The sequence below is a fragment of the Centroberyx gerrardi genome, chromosome 5, assembly GCF_048128805.1.
Source record: "Centroberyx gerrardi isolate f3 chromosome 5, fCenGer3.hap1.cur.20231027, whole genome shotgun sequence".
Lineage (NCBI taxonomy): Eukaryota > Metazoa > Chordata > Actinopteri > Beryciformes > Berycidae > Centroberyx > Centroberyx gerrardi.
In genome coordinates, this window is record NC_136001.1 from 21,074,676 (window position 1) to 21,097,153 (window position 22,478).

The 22,478-nt window shown below is 40.9% G+C and overlaps 3 protein-coding genes across 5 annotated transcripts in view; 2 read left to right on the plus strand and 1 right to left on the minus strand.

Moving 5' to 3' along the window:
• On the minus strand, positions 1-16,969 carry LOC139925228 (uncharacterized). 2 transcript variants are annotated; one of them, XM_078283669.1, is made up of 7 exons: positions 16,933-16,969; positions 2,026-2,143; positions 1,779-1,878; positions 1,579-1,608; positions 1,428-1,481; positions 826-880; positions 1-277 (listed from the first exon to the last, which is right to left on the minus strand). In XM_078283669.1, exons 2-7 carry the CDS (start codon positions 2,137-2,139, stop codon positions 259-261), a joined length of 372 nt encoding a protein of 123 aa, XP_078139795.1. In that variant the 5' UTR covers positions 2,140-2,143; positions 16,933-16,969; the 3' UTR covers positions 1-258. The 2 variants fall into 2 exon arrangements, with proteins under 2 accessions (XP_078139795.1, XP_078139794.1); XM_078283668.1 differs by lacking the exon at positions 16,933-16,969 and having other exon boundaries at positions 2,026-2,283.
• apof (apolipoprotein F) lies at positions 11,057-12,400 on the plus strand. Its single transcript, XM_071916530.2, has one exon. It carries the CDS (start codon positions 11,057-11,059, stop codon positions 12,398-12,400), a length of 1,344 nt encoding a protein of 447 aa, XP_071772631.2.
• The window catches only part of stat2 (signal transducer and activator of transcription 2), a 14,357-nt gene continuing 6,478 nt past the window's right edge, over positions 14,600-22,478 (plus strand). For both annotated transcript variants that reach the window (XM_071916540.2, XM_071916541.2), the window contains exons 1-16: positions 14,600-14,735; positions 15,933-16,064; positions 16,165-16,309; positions 16,998-17,093; positions 17,720-17,812; positions 17,927-18,005; positions 18,163-18,242; positions 18,337-18,488; positions 19,261-19,419; positions 19,523-19,612; positions 19,990-20,049; positions 20,190-20,210; positions 20,313-20,406; positions 21,597-21,644; positions 21,793-21,876; positions 22,045-22,143. In XM_071916540.2, the coding sequence (XP_071772641.1) occupies positions 15,934-16,064; positions 16,165-16,309; positions 16,998-17,093; positions 17,720-17,812; positions 17,927-18,005; positions 18,163-18,242; positions 18,337-18,488; positions 19,261-19,419; positions 19,523-19,612; positions 19,990-20,049; positions 20,190-20,210; positions 20,313-20,406; positions 21,597-21,644; positions 21,793-21,876; positions 22,045-22,143 (1,431 nt within the window). In that variant the 5' untranslated portion in view covers positions 14,600-14,735; position 15,933. The remainder of the gene's footprint in view (positions 14,736-15,932; positions 16,065-16,164; positions 16,310-16,997; positions 17,094-17,719; positions 17,813-17,926; positions 18,006-18,162; positions 18,243-18,336; positions 18,489-19,260; positions 19,420-19,522; positions 19,613-19,989; positions 20,050-20,189; positions 20,211-20,312; positions 20,407-21,596; positions 21,645-21,792; positions 21,877-22,044; positions 22,144-22,478) is intronic.

Below are 22,478 nucleotides of genomic sequence, written 5' to 3' on the forward strand. Positions count from 1 at the left end.
CTTGATTTCTTTTAAATTTGTTTACATGATATTGTATTTTCGATTTGTCATTACATCAGCATTTTTCAGCGACAGTAAAAATGCATACATGCACGGTCAATATGTTTCTCTTCACCTCTCCTCAGATAGCCTAGATGCTTAACAATGTCTTTAATTCTGTAAACCACTTGATATTTATGAGGATCCATCAGCAGTGTGCAGGACTGAAGGTCATACGGTCTGTGCAAGAGGCTGATGGGAAGAGATGTGACGGCCCCACTACACAAAGCGTTGAAACCTGAGTAGAGAGAACAAGAGAGACGGGCAGAGACACCATGAGGTTAGAAGACCTCGCAGCAGGAGGAGAATGCAGTGCAGAACATGACTGGGCCTCTTGCTGCTGATCTCTCCACACAAACCTGCAGGTATTCTCCAAACACCTGCTTGGAGAATGCCAGTGTTTTGGATTTATATAGAAGAAAGGTACATTTTTTATTTGGAGATACTTTGTGTAGGATGTTGCTTTGAAAATGTATGATGGTACAGTCTAAGGCTAGAACAACAATGTGATCAAAGTAGCCCCACTTGTCTTGCTTTATTAAATCCAATTTGGAAATTATCAAATTCAAATTCCCACTTTGGTAAATTTGAAAACCTTTGTTTTAGACTGATGAGACCAGGAGGGAGGACAAAAACAGAAACCAGCTCACAGGGGGCTATATTATGTAAAAAATAGTTGTTGCAATTAGGGCAATGATTTGAATAATCATATGTGAGCTGGGCTATACTTCAAAGATAGTTTTTAATTATCATAGAGAGAATTCCACTCAAAGTCAGATTTATTACCTCAGCCTCCCATGATTGACGAAAAGGCCTCCTCTTGCCTGTGAATACTCCCCCCCTGTGCAGGGATGACACATACAAAGAACAAATACGCTTTAAGTGACCTGTAGTCTGTGGCTGGATATAATCCTGACTCAGCAGGAGCCCTGTTCATTAGCCCTCGTCATCCACAAGATGTTGCTATTGTGCCTGTTATTGTGTAACAGGAGGCACCAGGGTTTATTTTTGGTAAATTTTCACTTGAATATGACATTTAGCTGATAGGATTAGCTAGATTTAGATAGTAGTAGGCCTACAACTTTGTCCACGCTTCTTCAATACTCATAACTGTGAAGTAAAGGGAAATAGTTGCAAGCACTGCATCTTAGAATAAGCTATTATCATGTTTAAGCTTCTTTAATAGGGCCTAATGAGTATCAGGCATTCAGGTTAGTAAAACTGGGAGTTTTTACTTCTGTTATGGATGAAATGTCAAATATAAACACGCTCCAATGAATGGTGACATACAAGGAATCAACAGAATACTGGAAGAGGAAGCCAATAAATTGCTTTCACTTTTGTTGAGGTGTGGAGCAACAAAAGCAATCCTGTTTGCTGACACTCACTTGGTTCTGAGGTCTTGCGTCCCAAGAGACTAGTGAAGAAGTCATCCAAGTCTCCTGCATGAGATGAGCAGCAAAGAAATACGCTATTAGGTGAGATCATCGCAGCAAAATATTGGATACTGGCTCTGCACTGAATACTTCAAGGTCTTACTTTTTCTTGATATGGGAGTGCCTCTGCGGTCTGCAAAAAAAGAGCCATGGGTAAGATGACAGATAAGCAGGCTACAAAAGCCTATAGGACAATGAAGGGAGGAGGGTGGCAGAATTCCTGAGAGTACTATAGGAAGAGGTGTGACCACCAAGAATAGTTTACTGTTTGGATGAACAAGAGACAAGAGAAAGGATATTTACCTGCACTTCTCCTTCCCATCAGACCCACAAAGCTGTCGTAATCAATGTCACTGAATCTCTTTAGATCTGCAAAATCACTAGGGAGGCACCCTGGTTTATTCTGAAAAGCAAAATTACAGGCAATAAACAGACCAGGCCTGCCAATCTGCAAACCACATTTTCACTTCCACCCAGGACAGGGAAATTGTTGACTTGACTCACATGAATTTGTATAAATCAACAGATGGAATCGATGTGTAAGTTATACCTCTGTCAGTAATTTGTAAGTGTCTTCTTTACACCAAGACCTCACAGGGCATGAGAGCAGGAAAACCAAGGCAGTCAGCTTAGCCAGAGTCCAGCTGTTGGCAGTTCTCTCCATTACTCTAGAATTAGATGTAAAGTAGAAAACATTTACACAAGATTAGGCTGCGAGGTAGAGTTTTCCTGCTGCAGCCATTTCTCATGCAACAACAAACTTTTGTTTTTCGATTAAACTCCTCTCTGTAGCCAGCGGAACGACAGATTTGTTCCGCTCGGTGTTTCAGGTGGGAAGTTTAACGACGTCAGGCGCGTCATCTGTGATAAATGTCCCCCTATTAGCCATGACGCTCCACTACCGTGCCCTGCCTTCTGTTGTTGCGCTCGCCTATTTGTACAAACATTGTTAATTTATGAATGCGCTTAAGTAGAATGAAACAATCGTTATGTTTGTTTTTATTTTATTATTGGGCGGGCGGAGTGCGGAGCTGACAGCACTGCGCAGGAGTTTAACTGTGTTTACCGTTGCTGTGGAATAGCTGTATTGTTATTCAGCTGATATAATGAAATGCAATTAATTGTGCATTAACTGTAGAGCACTCGCGTAATCATTTTGTATTAATTGTTATTTAATGTATTGCAATGTTATCTGTAATTTCTGTCATGAAGCATTAACGTGAGGCTGCTCTAGTAACGTTAAACGCGTTCTTTCTGTATGTCCAGTCTGCCACAGACTTTGAAGCACTGCTTTAGTCTTTTCAGACTTAACTTTTTTCAGATTGTATTTTTTTTTCTTTTCTCAATACTAGCCCTCCACCGCTCCTGACACCGCACCGCTCATCCTATTCAACCTGGCTTTTATTACTATTTTTCTTGTGATACAGACTGTTTCTATTTGTAATCAGCCCAGTGCCTCAGTCTGTTTGCGTAAGAAATCCAGGACCTGCTCTTTTACACAACAAGGTTGCAAGTGCGATATTTCTTCGACAACAGACCAATTTACATGCTGCTCATGTTAATTATTGGTAAATACTCTTGTTGGGGAAGTTCAGCACACGGAATCCTGCAACCTGATGTCAAAACGGCACTCAGGTTAAGTATTCAGACACCTTGAAGATGACACTCACATCCAACTACACGACTCGTAATCATGCGCAATCGATTCGTAGTAATCCTATAATAGATTTTAGAAGGACACTTCCCAAATATCACAGCTAAACTAAGTCTGTGTAGGAGCAGTAATGGATTAACACAGGCGACATAAATGCCATAAAGTACAATAATGTCACAATAAACTCACTATTGATTACCACAGACACATAAATCCCTATAGGAATATTATAGATATATGATACGAGATTTCGTTAGGGATCAATAGGTAGGTTATAGGATATGGATGATGATATGGCGATATATTTCATACACAGTCAAGGCTATACTATAAAGACATAATAAGCAGCGTGTGGTGTTTTGGAGGGGAGTGTATGGATGCAGCATTGAATTTGATAGGCTATAGCCTATTTATGTTTCCCCATTATCAAGCAAAGGGCTTTAATGCAAAACAGACCCATTTCAAACTAATGAACGCGCTCAATCAGTCAATTAATTGATTCGTCCAATTAACCATTAACATTAATGTCTCGTGAAACAATTAAAATAAATTTAGTTTTGTCAGGATATAGGCTACCTACCTTTATTCCGTCTGTGACTGATAGGGTAGTATAATAGGCTATGATGTATTGCACTTTTATGACAATAATCTATATAGAACAGAAAGATTCCATGCAACAATGACAATAATCTATACAATAATAATTCACTAATCTATTGCAAATTTATGAAAATATAATCTTACCTGTTAGTGATGATATCCTGTATTGTTCCTATAGGCTACAGTAAACTGGTATCTGGGGCTGTTAAATACTTGGTGTTATGTTCACCAGGTTCTCTGAGGCTCAACTCAGAACAAGTCTTTCTGTTCAGTAGCCTATCTCAATTATTATAGTACTTAAGCGCACTTGTAATCCAATCAGAGCTCCACCCGCGATGCCCCCCCACCCCTCCACACACAAACTACTTCTCCCTCCCAGTTTGTAGCATCTTCCTCAAGATGTCTCCTGTTGAAATTGACACTAAAAGAGACAACAAATATGTCATTGAAGATTGCTTGCGCTTGGTTGTTTGCAAAAATGATGATGCAGTTCAAGAAAATAAAACAAACAACTGTTCCCTAACAAATCATTTCACTGATGATTATTTAATATTAAAGATAAATCAACTTTACATTGCACTGTTATGAAAGATAAATCAACTTTATGTGACAAGTTGTTATACAATATTTCTGTGTAAGCCTGTAGCTGAAAATAGTTGACCAATACCTCACCATAGGCCTACTTAATATTACTCACAATGGTCCTAAAGGTTGGTCTATAGGCCTTTTAAACCCAATAATTATGTGACTGTTGCCAATCCCATTCCTGTTTGAGAAGTGCAGGCTCGTACTTCAGAGACAACAGAGAATGATATGCCATTTGCCCTGAATAGCACTGAAAAGTGGGAAACAAGCTATCTCCCAACCTGCTGCCACACCAACACATTTCTCAATGAATCAAAGGTTGCACAATGTTCAAAACTTGTGGGATGTGTTGTGGTTCAGTGTGGACAAACATATCATGTACACATAAGAGTCTCTGTCCCTTCCATTCCTTCATCTGCATGATCTCAGCGACATTTTTTGCCTTTCTTGGTAAGAGTTTCCCTGCTGACAGCCCAATATTCTCAACACGAAGCAGCGTGTGTCCCAGAAGAAACAGGGTGTGTAAACTGCCTGTGTGCACGTGCTGCACTTGGGAACAGATGTGCGCCTTGCCTTCCTGACGAGCGGATGCTGCTGTCTTTTCCACACTGGCACCGGCCTGTGTGTCAGACCCAGCAGAGAGCTAAATACCTCCTACACGCCTCAGGATTGATGACCAGTTCACTCTCACTGCCTGGAATCCATCTGACAGCCCTCTTCCCTCCACATAACACAATTGTAGGCTCATAACATGAAACAGGCCAAAGATATACAATGCTTCACTCTGTTTTACCTATTTGTCCTGGTTAGGGAAACCCTCTCTTGCATTGGCAATATGAGTAGTCTATAAATGGCGACTGACTGGCCTCAAGTTTGTTAGGAAACCGGATGGTCAGTGGACACTTTGGCCGATGTGCACTTAAGCCCCAGCCTCCAAAAACCTACCAGGCACAACGTGGCCCAGTTGGAGGCTCCGTGTGGAGACAGGACTGAGATCGAGCCCTACCGAGAAGTTAAAATTAGATTGCTTTTTATGGCACAGTGAAGTAGTGGTGCTAATCCCAGGTTATTGGCATTTATTGCGTTAGTCTGACTGTTTGTACCTTGTGTGTGTCTGTATGAGGGCTGAATTCTCCCCTAAGACGCCTTGTATTCATCTGTGTGTGAACCTCTGGACCTTGTCACAGAACATGATTCATTTCTGGAGGTGTAAGTTTATACTGTTTGTGTGTGTGTGTGTGTGTGTGTGTGTTTGTGTGTGTGAAAGAGAGAGTGAGAGAGGGAGAGAGAGAGTCTCTGAAGACTGATGATTCAGATTCATTTTTCCCCTTTGCCCCACAGCATTGTTGAGCACATGGTAGCCAAATGCAGTTCCTCATTATGTACTTTTTTATCCAAATTTGATATCAAATATTTATATCTAGATATATCATTTGTATATTTATATAGTATAAATTGTATATTTATTTTGAATGTTAAAAACATATTTGATATTTGTGTGTGTGGGTGCATGTGTGCCCACAGCTCTTCCAAGTGAGAATGTGTCAGTCGCACCTCAGATCACTCTTCATTAACACCTCCGGAGGCGCTGTGCATCACTTAGGTCACTCTCTTCTCTCTCCGGGCTTTGCGTCTTTTTAGACCAGACGTCTGCATCCGTCAGCCAGCCTCATGTGTGTTTTCCATACACACCCCATGTCATTATGATTAATATGTAGGATGAGAGCAGCTCGAAGCACCAGACATGTAATTAAAGCAGTGCAACCGAGATGAGATCTAAGAAGATGATAAGGAGAAGAAACGTTTAATTCCTGACGTCGTTGCAGCAGCAAAAGTAATAGGATTCAGCAAGGAAAAAATACAATAGAGTAATGTAACAGGAGTGCTGATGCACTAAATGTTGCACTTAAGGACTTTAAAGTATCACACAAGCTTGTCAAAGCTTAATTTTGGTAAAATGTATGGAAAATCATACACAGCAAAGTTGTCAGTGTCACTGTCAACACTATGCCAGTGTACACACAAGTCCACACTCATCAGAGACACTTTTAGATCATTTTGAACAGCCGCCCCAGAGCCATATCAGCTCTATGAGCGGACAAACAACTCTTCAATCAACATTTGTTATCTCCAAATAATTGTCACTGAAAAATCAACATTTGTTAACACTGGAAAATTTGCTGTGTATGAACTAAAAGAACATCTAAAGATCCAAACCTGGCGCAAGGTTTGTTTAGTGTACTTACATGAAAACAAAATTCTAATTCTTTATGTTATTCACTTGAATCTTATTGTTAGAATTATATTGTCTTCTTTTTGAAATGTTGAGGCTCTATGACTTCACATCGGGATAAAGGTATGAGCTGGTTTGCAGGATGCACCACATGGTTGAGCTGACAAATAAACTCTCCTGAGGAACCATCTGCACACTGCCTTAATTGTGTTATGCTGTTACACTCCTCTCTTTCTTGCCCATCTTATTTGTATTACCTAATAAACTATGAACTGTCTGTCCTAGAAGCAGTTAAATTCTGCCTACTTGCAACACATTACAAAAACACTTCTATTCACTTATATAACGTCAAGTCCACAATGAGCTCAGCTGCCTTGTGGTTGCAGTACAATATCTTTGATGCAATTAGTTTGTAAATTCAATTTCCACTTTAGTCAAAGCTTGGCACCCAACATCATAAAATTTCCATGTGGGAGGAGTATAGGAACAGTAAGTAGTGACAAAGAGTAACATCGGTGATTGTATATAGCAAACTAATGCTGTAGCATAAGCATATAGATATTTGAAAGGAAAAATGTCTCCGATTTTAATTATTAGAGTTTTGACACAGGGTTTGAAGTAAACTTGTGTTGGATGTCTCAAAACACTCACCATTCACTTTTTTGTGTAGGCTACTCTGATCTGTAAACACCAGCAATAAAATGTGATGCAAAGAGTTTCAACTCTTTTGCTTTGTTGCCACTCTTCAGAATAATTTGCTTTGATAATGTGAGGCTATTATGGACGTATCTGGATTATTAGATAAATTATGCCTTAAATGATTTAGACCGTTTAGAGTGTTATATTTAATATATTATTTAGGTTTGACTCACAGACATGATAATTGTACTGGGATAATCCCTGTGATCACATATATCACAATGGTGACTCACCATAAATGAGCCTATGCTCTCAAGACACAAATCCTGATGGGTAATCAAACCTCAACAGCTGAGCGTAGGACAGTCATGTTTGCATTGGCATGTTTTGATTGGCCTCTGGGGGACTTTTACCATCTCCTAACTGGAGTTGATTCTCAAAATTCCCTAGAGAAATCAATACATAAGCAATACTCAAATTACCTATTTATAATCACACGACAGGCTGGTTTAGTCTTGGTAAAACCCAGTGGGCTGCTTCCTAATACTCAGGCTGGAATGAATGAAAGAGGTGGAAAGAGGTGGATGCATTTATGATGACGAAAGGTCTCACTGAACAAGTCTACATCTTATGTTAATTACACATTTTACTTTTCGACAGTCCACAGTACATCACACTTTGATCAAGCCTGCTGATCTTGACTGTGTGACCTAAACGTTTGAGTGTTTAAGTCTTCATACACAGCACATCTGTATCGTTTCAGTGGTGAAGGTCTAGCTGCTGCAGGGTCTACTGTGTTCTGGAGTCACGCTGTATGCAAGAGGACTGTCTTTTATGGTAAAACACCACCCTCTAGTGCTGTAAATCAATGCATCTCAGCCAAACACCACACACACACACACACACACACACACACACAAGACTGATGCGCATTACAAGCATTCCCTCTGCCTGCTCCAACATGCCTCTCATTGATCATTTCTCTCTCTGAGATGATCAGATCTGCCTGGAGTGCTCAAATCCCAATATAGCTTTATGTATGATGAGTGATATATGATCACCTAAATCATTACTCTGTACTTTACAGTAACATGATGAATAGATATACTTAAATATACCTCAGGAGATGTATTATATAACATATCTCAAAGTATGTACAGTACGCTCTGACATTAGGCCTATTTTTTTTTTACAATCAATAGTCTGATGTAGAGATTTTTACTTACACCATGGATTCATTTATGAAATAAATAAATGATAACTGATATCACATATGATACAGCCAAATATAGAGCCATTTGGAAGCTTTTGAGGGGAAACTTCAGAGGCCATATTTTTCAAGGAATGTTAATTTTGAAGATATTTTGAAGGTTTCCCTTTGCATTACTATACAAAAAAATATATAGAGATCCTCTCACATCATTGATAAAGACTTATTTTATTCAGTAAGGTCCAATACAGGTTTGCTTGCCTGCACTGTGAACTTTGGATGTTTGTTTTTGGCCACTGGGGACCATTTTGTTCTTGAATGGGCCTTTGCCTCTCATTTTGAAAAGGGTAAAATAGCTCCACTCTCACTCAGAAAAAAAACATGAGTACTCTCTCAGAATTAAGCCATTTCATTTGTAAAAGCAGTGTGTGTGTGTGTGTGTGTGTGTGTGTGTGTGTGCAAGTGAGAGAGGGAGAGGGAGTGGGAGAGAGGGACGGAGGGAGGGAGATATAGTGGAATTGGGGGGAAACCAGGCCAAATTCTTTGAATCCCGAGGAAATGAGAGTAGTCTTTTGTCCTTAATATTGGTCACAGTGCAAATACCAGTAGAAACAGAGCAAGGAGCATGTGGAGAATGTGGAGATTAGTATATTCACTTCATTTTATTATTTTTACATGCTTTTAAATTCCTTTCTCCTGCCTCTAATTCTTTCTATTTAGGGGCATATAACTCATTGGAAAGATGTCATTGTAGAGCCCTGATAGTAATTATATTTATTTCTTACTAAGTTGAGTATGATGGTCATTTTAATCATCTTAACCTATTACAAACATAGAACTATAAGCCATAAGTTGAGAGTCCATTTTGTCTTTATCATGCATTCTCATCAATGTTACAGATAGGATTATTAGAATCTAAAAACAGAATAAAAACAGAAACTCAGAGTCATAGTGAGTCAAGTAAGGTCACATGTCTAACTGATACTGATGTATCCCCTGGGGCAAAGGCCATGCTCTTCTGGGAGCTCCGACAGCCAAAGGGATGGACTTTTATCTACAATTTCTATGGTGTGAGTGAATGGGACCTCGGAGGGTAAAAGAGGTCTGTTCTCAGCTGGAGTTCAGAAGCGCCGGAAGGTAGAAATGTGTTGTGTTTTGCAGTGACAAACATAGTGCAGCTATGATTTGGGGTTGGTATATTTTCTTTTAATTTGTGAGTAGTTTAGTTACCTCAGATAGTCCCCTGTTTCCTCATTTCACTTCTTAACCATAAAAGAGAGAAATTTGCTCAGGGCATGAGGGGAGATTTCTGCCAAGAATGTGGGTCAAAAACAAAACCCACCGACTACAGCACAGGAAAGAGAGAGAGAGAGAGAGAGAGAGAGAGAGAGAGAGAGAGAGAGAGAGAAGAGAGATATATAGAGAGAGACAGGGGGGGGGATGAGAGGATGCCAGGGCAAACAAACAAAAACGCTTTAGAAAACATGGACCTTCCCCACGTGAATCAATATTCTAGCCCTGATCTCCCTGTTGAGCAATGAGGCCAACTCAAAAAAGAAGAGGGAGCTGAAAGACAGAGATGGAGGGAGGGCTGTGGGATGTCATCTGTAAAGGAAGAGAATCTCATTGGAGGCAAAGAGAAAGAAGATCGCTATGCATGTTTTCAGTTAAAAAAAAAAAAAAAGCATCCTACATGCTGAAGCCATCTTGGTCTGACTATTACACTCTGGACTCCAGATCAAATTCTTAAGGTAGGTGTTGGACAAATAGCTGCAATGAAATTATGAAGTTATGGGTGAAACATAATTTCTATTTTTAATTGAATATTCTTAATTCAGTGCAGAAAGAAGGGACATGCAGAAATGCTTCAGTCCCGTCTCAGTATTGGAGTGTGGACCATCTGTTTTTGTTTCCCTACAATGTTCAGCCTCTCTGCACCGAAATTGTCTTCTAACCTGAAAAACCTGAAGATTTCAGTAGTTTTCATAGGGGGTCATAGAGAGAAAGCACTCTGATTTCCTCAAAGAATAATCTTGTTGTTCAATATTTCAAAATAATATGCTGTATATTTTTAAGGCATAAAAATACGCAGCATATTGTTTTGAAATTGTATATTTTTAAGGCCTAAAAATACACTGTATATTATTTTTTAAATTGTATATTTTTAAAGCCTAAAAATACACAGCATATTATTTTGAAATTCTATACTACACCTTTTTAGAGTTACAGGCAATCAGTGTCAAATGTTTTTTAATTTTAATTAGTAAGCATGTATATATTATATACAGTAATTTACTAAAGTTAAAAAGATCATTTATTTTATGAAATGGAAAACATTTTTCCAATTTGTGAGACATGCAATATTTTCTTGCCGTTTCTGGAGGAAAAGGGACAACTACAAAGACGGCTCCATGAACTAGTTGGCAAATAGCCAGTTAAACTCTGTGTGAGACTAGGTAAACATGCTAAAGCTCACAGGCCTAACTCTTTCAATGACAGCACACAAAGCAAACAAACTCTTATTTCATCATCAGACAGAGATTGTTCACATTCAACAAGTGCAATGAGGACGCATGTGCTAAGTTTGTTGGCTTTTGTTATTTTCCAGACTCCTGTGTCCAGTGCAGTGGTGTTGGAGAGGGGCTCAGACAAGCGGAACAATGCACTCCAAGTTGAAGTGGCTGATTCTGATCCAGGTCCTGCTGAATGAGCAGGCTCTGTGCAGGGTCCCACCTCCTCTGGCACTGAGGAACACTCCGCTTCCAGGCGTCACTGTCCAGGAGGAAGGAGGGACAGCCAAAGAGGGTCAGCAGCCTCTCCTGGGATCCCAACCCCACGTTGGTCTCCCATCTGTAGAACAGGCTGGTCATACAGCGATGGGTATTCAGAAAGAAGACAGAGTCCACTCTGCAGAGCGTATGATTAACATTCTTGGGGCAAAGCTTAAGGGGCAGATGCAAGATCATATTCACATTCAAGGGAATGTCAGCTGTGAGGAGCTGCTGTCTGCTTCCACCATAGATGACCCATCCTCCTCCATGTTCCCCCAGGAGCTGCTGGGTCTCTCTCTGGTGCCCGTGTTGGTAGTGGCAGGCTGCCCAAAGGAGGCGCAGACCCTGGTGCTCAAGCTGTATGACCTGCTGGGAGTGGCAGACGTGGATGAGCTCCTGATGGAAGTGGAGGGTCTGATAGAGAGGAGGATGACCCAGCCAGCGTCTACACCAGCGCCAGCATCAGCAGCATCGCCTTCAGAGAAAGCTCAAGCAGAGCGCCACATAGAGGCTGTGATGTTTAACATCCAGCAGCTGGCCATGGTTGAAGAGGGTGGGATGGGACCAGGAGCCTCTGAGTGGGGGAAGCAGGGAGAGGTGTGCGAGGGCTGGACGAGGGTGAATGGAACCATGCTGTTAGGAAAGGCTGTGGAGGGAGCAGGCGGGCTGGAGGAGGCTGTGAGGGCCTGCGAGAGCCTGGGAGTCCAGTGCGCTGGCGTGGCCCGTGGTGGATTACTAAAACCTGGGAAGTACCAGGCGGTGTTGAAGAAAGGCAGCCGTGTCCTGCCCTCAGAATCCTCTGAGTCTGAATGCTGGATCCGCCGGTGCAACGTGGAGGAGGACGTTTCACTCCCTACAGCTGCAGGTAGACGGGTGAAGCGCAGCCCCCAAAGGAACTGCATCAACAAGAGGGAGGAGCGCGTCTACAATGTGGTGGAGTGGATCCCGGCAGTCAGCACCCTCTACAACTTAGGCACAGCTGTGTATTACGCCTCAGTCAACTGCTCCGAGACGGCCAAGGAGAGAGCCATCCTGAGCGCCGTTGACCTAGGCACCGATGCGCTCATGGCGGTCACAGGGGGGACAGCCGGGGTGGCAGGCTACGCCCTGGGTGCAGGGGTGAAGACTGGTGTGAAAGCCGGCATCAAGTATCTGCTCAGTTCCATGAAGCAAGACGACGACCTGATGGTGAACCAGTACAGCTGGGAGGAGGGAATCATCACCATACATTAAGATAAAGGATCAATGAACCGGCTATCTCTCTGGCTTAGCTAATTCCCCATTGGCAACAAATATCTAAATTAGTTGTTTAGTTATTAAGTTATTTTAAATTTTTTGTTAACTGACACAACAATTTATGCCCAGGGATGGAGAGTAACAAATTACTTTAACAGGCTTTATATAATCTGAAACATCTGGGAAAACATGTAAGATTATAGATCATTTTTAATCAGTGAGTCATTTCACAATGGATTACTCAGAAACTTGTTTGAAAGGTAAAAAAGCTTTTTGTTTGTGTGATTGTGGACACAAACGTCATTTTACACAATATGAAATAATGGTTATTCCTGATTTGAGATTATGTTAATAATGATATTCATATAGTCTGTAAATTGCAATAAATTGTCTGTTTTATTTTGTTTGATAGAGACAAACTAATCCAAAAGTAAAAAGAAAATATGAGAGGTAGAGTAATCCAGTGGATTATGTTACAGACACATTGTAAACAATCTCTCAGTTATCTGTAACAAAAAGTCACCTTAGAGAGTAAGATTTGAACCTGTGCTTTTAGAAAAATATCTGGTGTTGTGTATAATAGACAAAGTAGTTGGATAATTTTAACAGATTTGGCAGCAACATTACAAAAACTGGTCTCAGGAAACCAAGATCTCAAGGTCTCCCATTCAACATCTTTCCTCTTGTTCACTGTCTTTCTTTGTCACTCTTGCTCTTTCCTTCCCTCCCACACAAAACTATTGTCAGGTCAGACTCACCTTTCTCAAAGTGCAGGGACTATTGTATCAGTACTAAAAGTTGTTGTTTTATATGCATCCATTAAATGGTAATAAATTGTATTTTAAATCTCTGTATACAGTAACTGTCTGTGGAAATTTTCTGTATTACTGTAGGCCTATGGCCCATTGTTTCATAGTCAATAAAATGGTTTGCTGCATTATTACATATAGTTAAGACACATTGTAAACAGTAAAATAATTACATGTAGTTACAATATTCTGTAAGTCTTGGCTAGTTGGTAAACCAATGTCATACCAGTACCACTCTTTTATCTGGACTTAGGTTACTCATATTATTAATATTATAATACTGATTTTAATTATATTGATGATTTTACTTGTTAGTAGAAATGGGTTTACAGCTATCTTAAACTCAGAATGAAAATTGATGTCCATTATTACAGTGAATAGGTTTAGGCTAATATGTTTGGGGCAGCAAGCTGGCCCACAGTTGTGATTAGAGGGACTGTCCCTCAGCCAGAGGAGCCATGATACACAATGTAAGATAAAATAACAGGTGAAATAGCACCCCCTGCAGGCACAACGATGAATGGGAATCAAAACAAAGACAAAACCTGCCTGTACCCCTCACCCACCCCCCATCCAAACAGCAGCACTGCACACACCTGCATATATACAGTATAATACACATTCACTACAGAACACAGTTTAAAAAAAAACAAAAACAGTCACCTAATATTCCTTACTATATACTGTAAAAACACAGATGACTGCATTCTTAAAAATGTAAAAGTTTTGTAAGCAAAGTTTTAAATATTGCTATTGACATCAATAATAAATTACTAATGAGGTTTAATTTCATGTCAGCAAACATGGAATTTTTAAAAAGATAACTCGTTTTGGAGCAAAAGTAATGAGTGGTTCAGATCCAGATTAAGAATATTTTGAGAATCTATTCTGGCAAAAAAAAAAACTCGCCTGCGGCAACCCAACAGAAAGACAAGTCTGGGCTGAGACTACATGTAACTTGCTATATTTGTCTTCTAAAGTGTTAAACACAAAGAACACGTGACTCATTGTTTTGAGGTAGATTTTTTATCATCAGACTTTCACAACGTCATTTCTTGGAAATTTTCGGAGAGAGCCATAAGTTTCTATTCAGTTCGCCACGCCCCTTACTTAAGATTGGCAAATAGATCGACCAACTGTGGCTGCGTCTCTGTGTCGCGAGCCACCAATCAGCTGTTTACAATGCGTTGAGAAGAAAACTGTGTGATTGACTTCAACCATTCCGGCTCATAAGCTGCCGTGATATCAGTATTCAAAGAGCCAAAATGACGCCCAGTATAAGTTGGTGAAGAAGCAGTTGGGAGGGACAACTATATATCCAATGAGACAGAGGATAAAGAGGAAGCAAGGAAATACGTCTGCACGCACGCATACTGTTGAAGTTTGTGTTTGCTTGTGTTTATGTGTGTGTAAATCGACATAACAACACAGTAACGTGAGAAACGGACGCCACGCACCTGTCTTAAATTATCACATAGAGCATTTTAAGTGGACTGGGATTGGACCGCAGTATAGAAAGTGAGGTGAGTAACGATGTTATTACTGCTGGGTCGAGTAGGAAATGAAACCCATCGCTCTAGACGTGTAGGACATTTTACAGTACAGCTGCAGATCTGTCAGATCAGTATTTTCAATGGGCCTTTCACATTCTACAGTATAGCAACATAGAATAACTTATATTAGGCTACATTCATTTCACGTTATATAACAGTCACAGATCACTCTTGTCTCTTCTTCTTGTTTGCACTTTGCACCTAAACGCTCTGCTTGTAGTTTTCAGCACCTTTTAAAAAGCTTGTGGTTGGTACTCAGCCAATGTCAGCAATCAAAAACACGACGTTTAAATTTTGCTGTGTCTTTCAAAACTTACTGCCTTATTTCCACATGCAGGTGAGTCTCCTTCTCATTACTTGGCAGTAATAGTTGGGGAGTATAGAAGAAATCTATGTGCGCTGTATGCAGTCGATTGGAAAAGCACAGAACTTAAGAATGGAATATTTCACCCCAAAAATGAAAATTCTGCCATTATCAGCGCCTCCTTGTCAATCAACACTAGTGAAGGTACCGACAAACACAGCGAGACCCCCTACTTCCATCTCAGCCTTTTCCCAAACTATTGAAGCTAACAGGGCCTTCTCTTTAAGTGTTTTGTAGCCAAACGACTACATTGTAGGTCCAAAAACGGTACTTTGTTCCAGAATGCACCAATGCAGAATGGGCATTGTGAGTGCGAAATATGAGGTAGCCTAAATATTGAGCTTTTGTACCTACACTTTGATTATGTGCACAAGCTGTTTGAAGAAGCATCACATTTGGACATCACACTTTTGTAAAAAGGTGACCCCATTGACTGCAGTAGATTGGGAGAATGCTGAGATGGAACTGTGGAGGCTAATCGCTGTGTGTTTGGTGGTCTTACACAATTCAGTGCAGTTTTGACTGACATGGGGTTGAGTTTGCTTGAATTTGAAATTTTGAATTTTTGTGGTGAACTAATCTTTTAAGTAGACATAATTGAAATGAGCCAGATGACTAGATTAATTTGTCCCATGGCCCATAAGCATTTTTTGTTTAATGGCTCTATCCAAGATATCCTTGGAGAACCGACAAAGCACTAATACACACACACATACACTGTTACCTGCGGTCTAATGCGAGGTCTGTGTGTTTGTGTGCATGTATTTTCGTCTTCATGTTGGTGCGTATCTCACCCAACTCAGGATGTCTCAGTGGGAGAGACTGAGGCAGTTGCAGTCTGTGTACGGGCAGCAGTTGCATGAGCTGTATGACCGGGACGCCTTACCTATGGATGTTCGGCACTACCTGGCTGCCTGGATAGAGAAGCAGGAGTGGTAAGGCGGCACTTTCTCTTATGCCCCTATTACCATTACAGTCACATGCTCTACTGTCAATAAAGAGTCAACCAGTGTTTGTGTCTGTTTTGTTTTTTAGGGAACGTGCGGCACGGGATCATGACTTTGCCATGGTGCTGTTCCAGGTGCTGTTGGAGAATCTGGATATCCAGCACAGCCGCTTTGTACAAGAGGAGTCGTTCTTATTGCAGCACAACATTAGACGCTACAAACAGAACTTTCAGGTCTGTCTGGTAGGGCGTCTGCCACTCCCTGCGAAACAAAAGCAACATTGGCGCATAAGCCCTGTCCTCTTATTTGACATAAAATGGTAAATGCTCAGTGTGAATAAACCCCAATCAGCTTCTTTCTTTCTCTAATTGGAAACGGGTCTGTGGAATCCGGGACATTTTTCTAGTAATCAATAGCTATTTTATCCATCTGGACCGTGGAGTCAGGTTACACAATACCAATTGGCAGTATTACCATGGTTGGAGACGCTCTCCCTACCTGACTAATGTACCAGCAGCACACACTGTAGGCTTCTGTTGTCAAGTCGCAGTATTTACATCATCATAAGCAATGTTATTGCCTTATTTCATTGATTACAAGCATTGACAGTCAAATTACCTGGTCCAGGATGCCATTTTTACTAGAGTGGGAACTGTTTGCTGGTGAGCTGACGGCACACTGGCTGCTACACCTTCTTTGATATTATAATTGAAATATAATACTTATGCGGTTGTTTGGTTCTAGTCCGAACACCATTTACTTTTTCGCCGCCAGAGAGGGAGATAAAGTGGGGAAACTGGGGAAATGATGTTGAAGCATGGGAGTTGTAGTGGGTGTTTTTCCCTTATTATCTTACCTGAGCCGTAATTATAAGTAATACATTTTGACTGTGATGTCCATCCGGCCTCTCTCCACTCGCAGAGATACCAGGAGGATCCATGCAACATGGCCAGCATCATCCTGTGGTTCCTACAGAAAGAAAATGAAATCCTAGAGAGCGCCAATCTGGCTGAGCAGGTTAGAGCAACACTATAGTAACTTAATGATACAATTCATTAAAATAAGTACTAACTAATAACTAATAAATAAGTGCAGCTATCTGTCAAACACTGCCAATGGAACAACTGTAGATACTTTTTCAACATTTGTAAGAAAATGGCAAATGACACATACCATTTTTCACGGGGAAAGATTTTACTGTGGAAAGTGACATTTTTCCCTTGGGTAGAGCATTGTCACTTTTTGTGACTTTGTGGTCAACCACCAATACTTAATTAGGTTACCTAATTCACTTGCCTTAATGTTATTATTGAAAACAAAGACTAAAAAGGATACGTTTAAGATGTACAAACTATGGCAATGTGAACCTCCATTTTATAGTTTTTTTTCTGTGTCCATGTTCACAATTTACAAGAATTGATTTGCAGTTATAAATGAAAAAGCCTGAATACTAGTGCTGACTACAGACTAGGGGGGTTTGACTATTCATGAACTCATAGGAAAGTATGTGGGCTAAAAAGAGAAAATGTTTACCCAAAGAGTAATATTGTTTTAACTGGAACTTTCACCCAGACATATTGTTTGCAGTACAACAATTTTACCCAATATCACATTTGAAAGACTCCTCCTCCTCTCTGTCGTAGGTCCAGTTGCTGCATGTGGAGCAGGACCCCATGGAGACAAACAGCCAGCAGGACCTTGAGCGTAAAATGGCCGGCCTAAGGAATGAAGTGCAGGTACAGTATCTCTCTCTGACAGCTGATTTAGATTGTGTTAAGACGATAAGAAGACATCTTTGTGCTTTTGGATGTAAGACATTAAAGTGCATACATTGTTTTTTTTTTACACAGTGTATGGAGCACACATTGATATGTCTAGAGGAACAGCAAGACGAATTTGATTTTAAGTACACAACCCACAAGATGGAAGGTAAGCATATTGAGATTTCTGGTTTTACTTGCACGCTCTGAATGACGCTCCTCTGAGAGTGAGTAATGTCGGGGGCTGATTCACAGCGACATGCTTTCTTTCATTTTGGTCTACCTTGTGTGGAAACTGTGATCCCGCTGTGGAAACTGTGCTGCAGTTGTGGTAGAGGAGGCCGCGAAGAAGGAACAAATGAAAGTTCTGCAGACTCTTATCAACAGGCTGAATGACTGTAGAAAGGTACAGAGATATTAATGTTCTTATACAACACCTTCATCGCTCCCGTCTCAGCTCTTTTGCTAATTCTTTCGATTCTTTTTGATCACCTCGTTAGACCATGCTGTCAGACCTTGATAAGCTCCTGGATCGGTCTGAGGAGCTGCTGGATGTGTTGGTGAGGAAGGAGCTGGTGGAGTGGCAGAGGCGGCAGCAGAAGGCCTGCATCGGAGCGCCAGACAGCATTTGCCTGGATCAGCTCGAGAAGTGGTGTGTTCCGCTTTCATCTCCAGACGCTCCTCACACCAAGTTTGATCCTGGATAGCTCATTAAACAGTTGATCCACAAGCCCTTCTCTAAGTGAAATTGATTTGTTTGTACTGGGCTGGAGCGAAAACCTGCAGACATTATTTCAATAGGATGAAGCTACTAAGTCAGGACAGCAGAAAATGGCACTTTTTATTTTGTCTAGCAACACACTAACATACCAGGATGGGAAACTTGGTTTTTCGTCCAGCGGCCCCAAAGTTTCCCACCCACTTCGCTATTTTACCAGCTAAACACATTTTTTAGAGTAGATTATGGCCTCTGCGGTTGGTTACTTGTCAAACTGTCTGGTAGAGTAGATAAACTCTATATGAAATAATTATACCAGTATTTGGCTTTGGTAATAATTTCCCAAGCTGACCGACACTGATAATGGGCCGCCAAAGGCTGAAGTGGCGTATCAGTATTCAGTAAGCTTATCTTGAAACAAGTCAAAACTAACAGAGTGCTAGTTACAAACATGCTGTTACAAACTGAAATTACATGTACTGGATGCAAATCTAAAATGTAAAAATATGAATGCAAATCAAGGTTGACTTTCACCTCAAAGCTCTTGATGATATCTAGGTAAATTATTGGCTGAATGACCAACTTGCCTTTCCTGCCACCACCACCACTAGCATCACCGCCACGCTCCCTGCATGTGTTGACTTGTAGCAGCCCCTTTTTTGCCGCCTGTGTTACATCTTCATTCCCTTTGCTCCTTGTCTTGTAGGTTCACCTGTGTAGCAGTGTGTCTGTTCCAGGTGCGTGAGTTTCTCAGTAAGTTGGAGGAGCTGATGGGGAAGATGACCTACCAGCAGGACCCTGTAAGGGCCCAGAAACCAGCTCTGCAGAACAGAGTGGACGGCCTCCTGACAGACTTACTCAAGAGGTCTCGCTCATAAACGTTCATTCGATTATTCTCTCCCTCTCTTTCTCTCTGCTGCTTTCCGTATGAATATTTTGTGACTGTATTGTCTTACTATGTCTTGAAGCGCCTTTGTGGTTGAGACTCAGCCATCCATGCCTCAGGGGAAAGGCCCCCTGGTTCTCCGCACCAATGTCCAGTTCTCTGTCAAGACCAGGTCAGTGCCACCGCTGCATGGCATCCCTACATTCACAGACTAATGCATTGATTGTTAAGGCGTACCACCCACTATCAATTTGCATAATTAAATATTAATAAGTAATTATCATGGGACTTGTGCATGGAGGATCGCTACCATTTACTCAGAGAAGAAGGAGCCAACACAATTGAATGAGTTGTACTTTCTACCTTTAATTACATAGACAGACCAATAATCAGGGATGGAGTAGAGGGTAAACTCACCTAAACTCACTTTACCCACCACCACCCAAAACAGTTATTTTGTTCACAACCTAACCACAGCCACATTTTTAACATTTATTCTCTTAATATTTCCAAACCTCCAAAGGCTTACACCTGATTTAATATTTTCAGACTTCTTGTTAAGTTTCCTGAGCTGAACCATGCCATGAAGGTGAATGTGTCCATGGACAGGTGAGATAAAGTCATAGCTCCATTTGTATTAGTTACCTCCCGTCACTGTGTACAGAACAGACCTGTAGCTCCTGACTTTGACCAATAGAGAATGATGTTTTGATGCTTCATCATTCTGTGTTTCGTCCTTCTCTTATTAGGGAGGCTCCTCAGGTCAAAGGGTGAGTCGTGTTTTTCATGACAAGCTGTAGTTACAGAGAAATTTCATTCAGCTGTCTTGTTTGATGAGGTGGATTTTTTACAAAATCCTGTTATTCTTGTAGATATCGGCGCTTTAATGTCCTGGGGACCAACAGCAAGGCCCTGAACATGGCAGAGAGCCAGAATGGAGGCATGGTGGCAGACTTCAGACATCTGGTGAGATTGCATTAGGGGAAAAGTTCAGGAATCATGGCCAAAAAGAAAAAAAAAACCTAAAGCTTGATGTATTATGAGATTTTCTGCATGATACCACTGAACAACTGCTGTCTTTTATGACTTACAAGTCTGTAACATTGAGCCAACAGCTAATGCTCTGTGAGTTAAGGATAATGTCCAGTATTTTCAGTATGGGCCTTATTTTCCTAATTTTTGCCATCATGATTGATTATGTTCAAAATTTCATCACTTGCTTCACTGTAGAGCTTTACATACCACCAGTTCACAGGTAACACTGCTCTCCAATACACACTCAGAGGACCAACGCAATCTTTAGTAGTCAAAAAGAACCCAAAAAATGATTAAAACACGTCCTTTCAACACAATAACACTCACACTACACCTGCCAACATCCAATTTTGCGGTTATCCATTATCTGAAACTTGCGTATATTGTGGATATGTTATTTAAAGTAGCATGAGCTGGTTGGCAAGTAGACCGTTCAAGTACTTGATGCTGTGTTTAGGTCATATCAGATGTTCTGTAAATACGAACTGCCGACTGGGAAAAAACGTTCAAATCAACCTCCTAGTGGTAATTACAAGTAGGATATGTGGGAATTTTTTGCGGGTTCCGTTATCTCCCACCTGGCGTCGAATTGTGGAAGTGTGTCAACACAAGCAGGAAACATAGCAGTGAATCCACGATATTGGCAGTCCAAGGTATTACATTTTGGATTTTGGATGTGGGCGTTCCAACAAGTAAAACACATGAAGAATGCTTCTGCAACAAAATCACATTCTTCCTCTTCTGCCAATATGACCTGGAGGTGGCAGAACACTGGCAGCCAGCAAAGTAAACAAGGAAGTGTATGAGCAACACTAAAAAAGTATCAAATGGGCTATTACAGCTGAAATGTTGTGAAAATTGTTGAATCACAGCTATTTAAAGATGTATAACTGCTTTGAGTGCTATTGTGCTGAAAGGACGTGGTTTAATCAACAATGGGTTCAACTGTTGCTGCTTTGGCCCTCTGGGTGAACTACAGGGCCGTAAAGCTCTACAGTGAAGTACGTGATGAAATCTACGTACTTCACACAGTCAAACATCATGGCAAAAAACAACAACAACAAACAACAACCATGTCATTTTGGGCTAATTCTGTCCTCTACTATTTGTTTTGCTTGTAGACTCTGAAGGAGCAGAAGTCTGGAGGAGGCGGCAAAGGAATCAGTGACGTGAGTTCACATTGACAACCCTAAAGATGCTATTGCAGCATACAAACTCAATAATTAAAGAGCAGTTTAGACAACAGTATGATGACCTGTGTGTGTGTGTGTGTGTGTGTGTGTGTGTGTGTGTGGATGTGGGTGTTGCTGTCAACAGATTTCTCTCAGTGTTACAGAGGAGCTGCACACCATCTGCTTCAACACTGTATTTGAGCTAAAAGGCTTGTCAGTCGACCTGCAGGTGGAGTGTGTTTCCTTTCTTTTCATGTTTTATGGTTGGCCTTTCAAATTTCTGATTTACCCACAACTGCATGTTGGAGAAATTAAGCATCATGCCATTGTGTATATTGTTTGGATCATGGAACTGTGTCCTAAATTGTATGTTGGTGTTCCCTGACACCCAACCTAGGCCTCCTCTCTCCCAGTGGTTATCATCTCCAACTCCAGCCAGCAGCAGAGTGCCTGGGCCTCCGTCCTCTGGTTCAACATGCTCTGTCCGGACACAAAGGTGAGAGGTCACCATCACTAACACGGCTGTTAAGTAGTTCACAGTTTAGCTGTACTAGGGATGGGACGATATGCTTATCTCATGATGCAATTTGATACACGATATGGGGTTCACGATTTGATACAACCACGATACGATGTAATAAAAGTTCAATGACAACAAAGTATGACTGTGCAGATTTGTGTTTATTTCTGAGCCACAAATCTTTCTAGCAATGGCATTGACTTGCTACAATGTAAACAATAATTTATAAATGTCATTACAAAGTGGAAATAATAATAATTTCGATGGAGAGCTTGTGAAATTGTGATGTGCAAGCCCAGTCTCATTTGTGA

Excerpts from the sequence above, each read along its gene's own strand:
- LOC139925228 (XM_078283669.1), bottom strand. The coding sequence starts at position 2,139 with ATGGAGAGAACTGCCAACAGCTGGACTCTGGCTAAGCTGACTGCCTTG. Across the intron at positions 1,609-1,778 it reads GATGGGAAGGAGAAGTGCAG|ACCGCAGAGGCACTCCCATA; the intron begins GTAAATATCCTT and ends CTTTTTTTGCAG. Across the intron at positions 881-1,427 it reads ACGCAAGACCTCAGAACCAA|GGGGGGAGTATTCACAGGCA; the intron begins GTGAGTGTCAGC and ends ATCCCTGCACAG.
- apof (XM_071916530.2), top strand. The coding sequence starts at position 11,057 with ATGCACTCCAAGTTGAAGTGGCTGATTCTGATCCAGGTCCTGCTGAAT.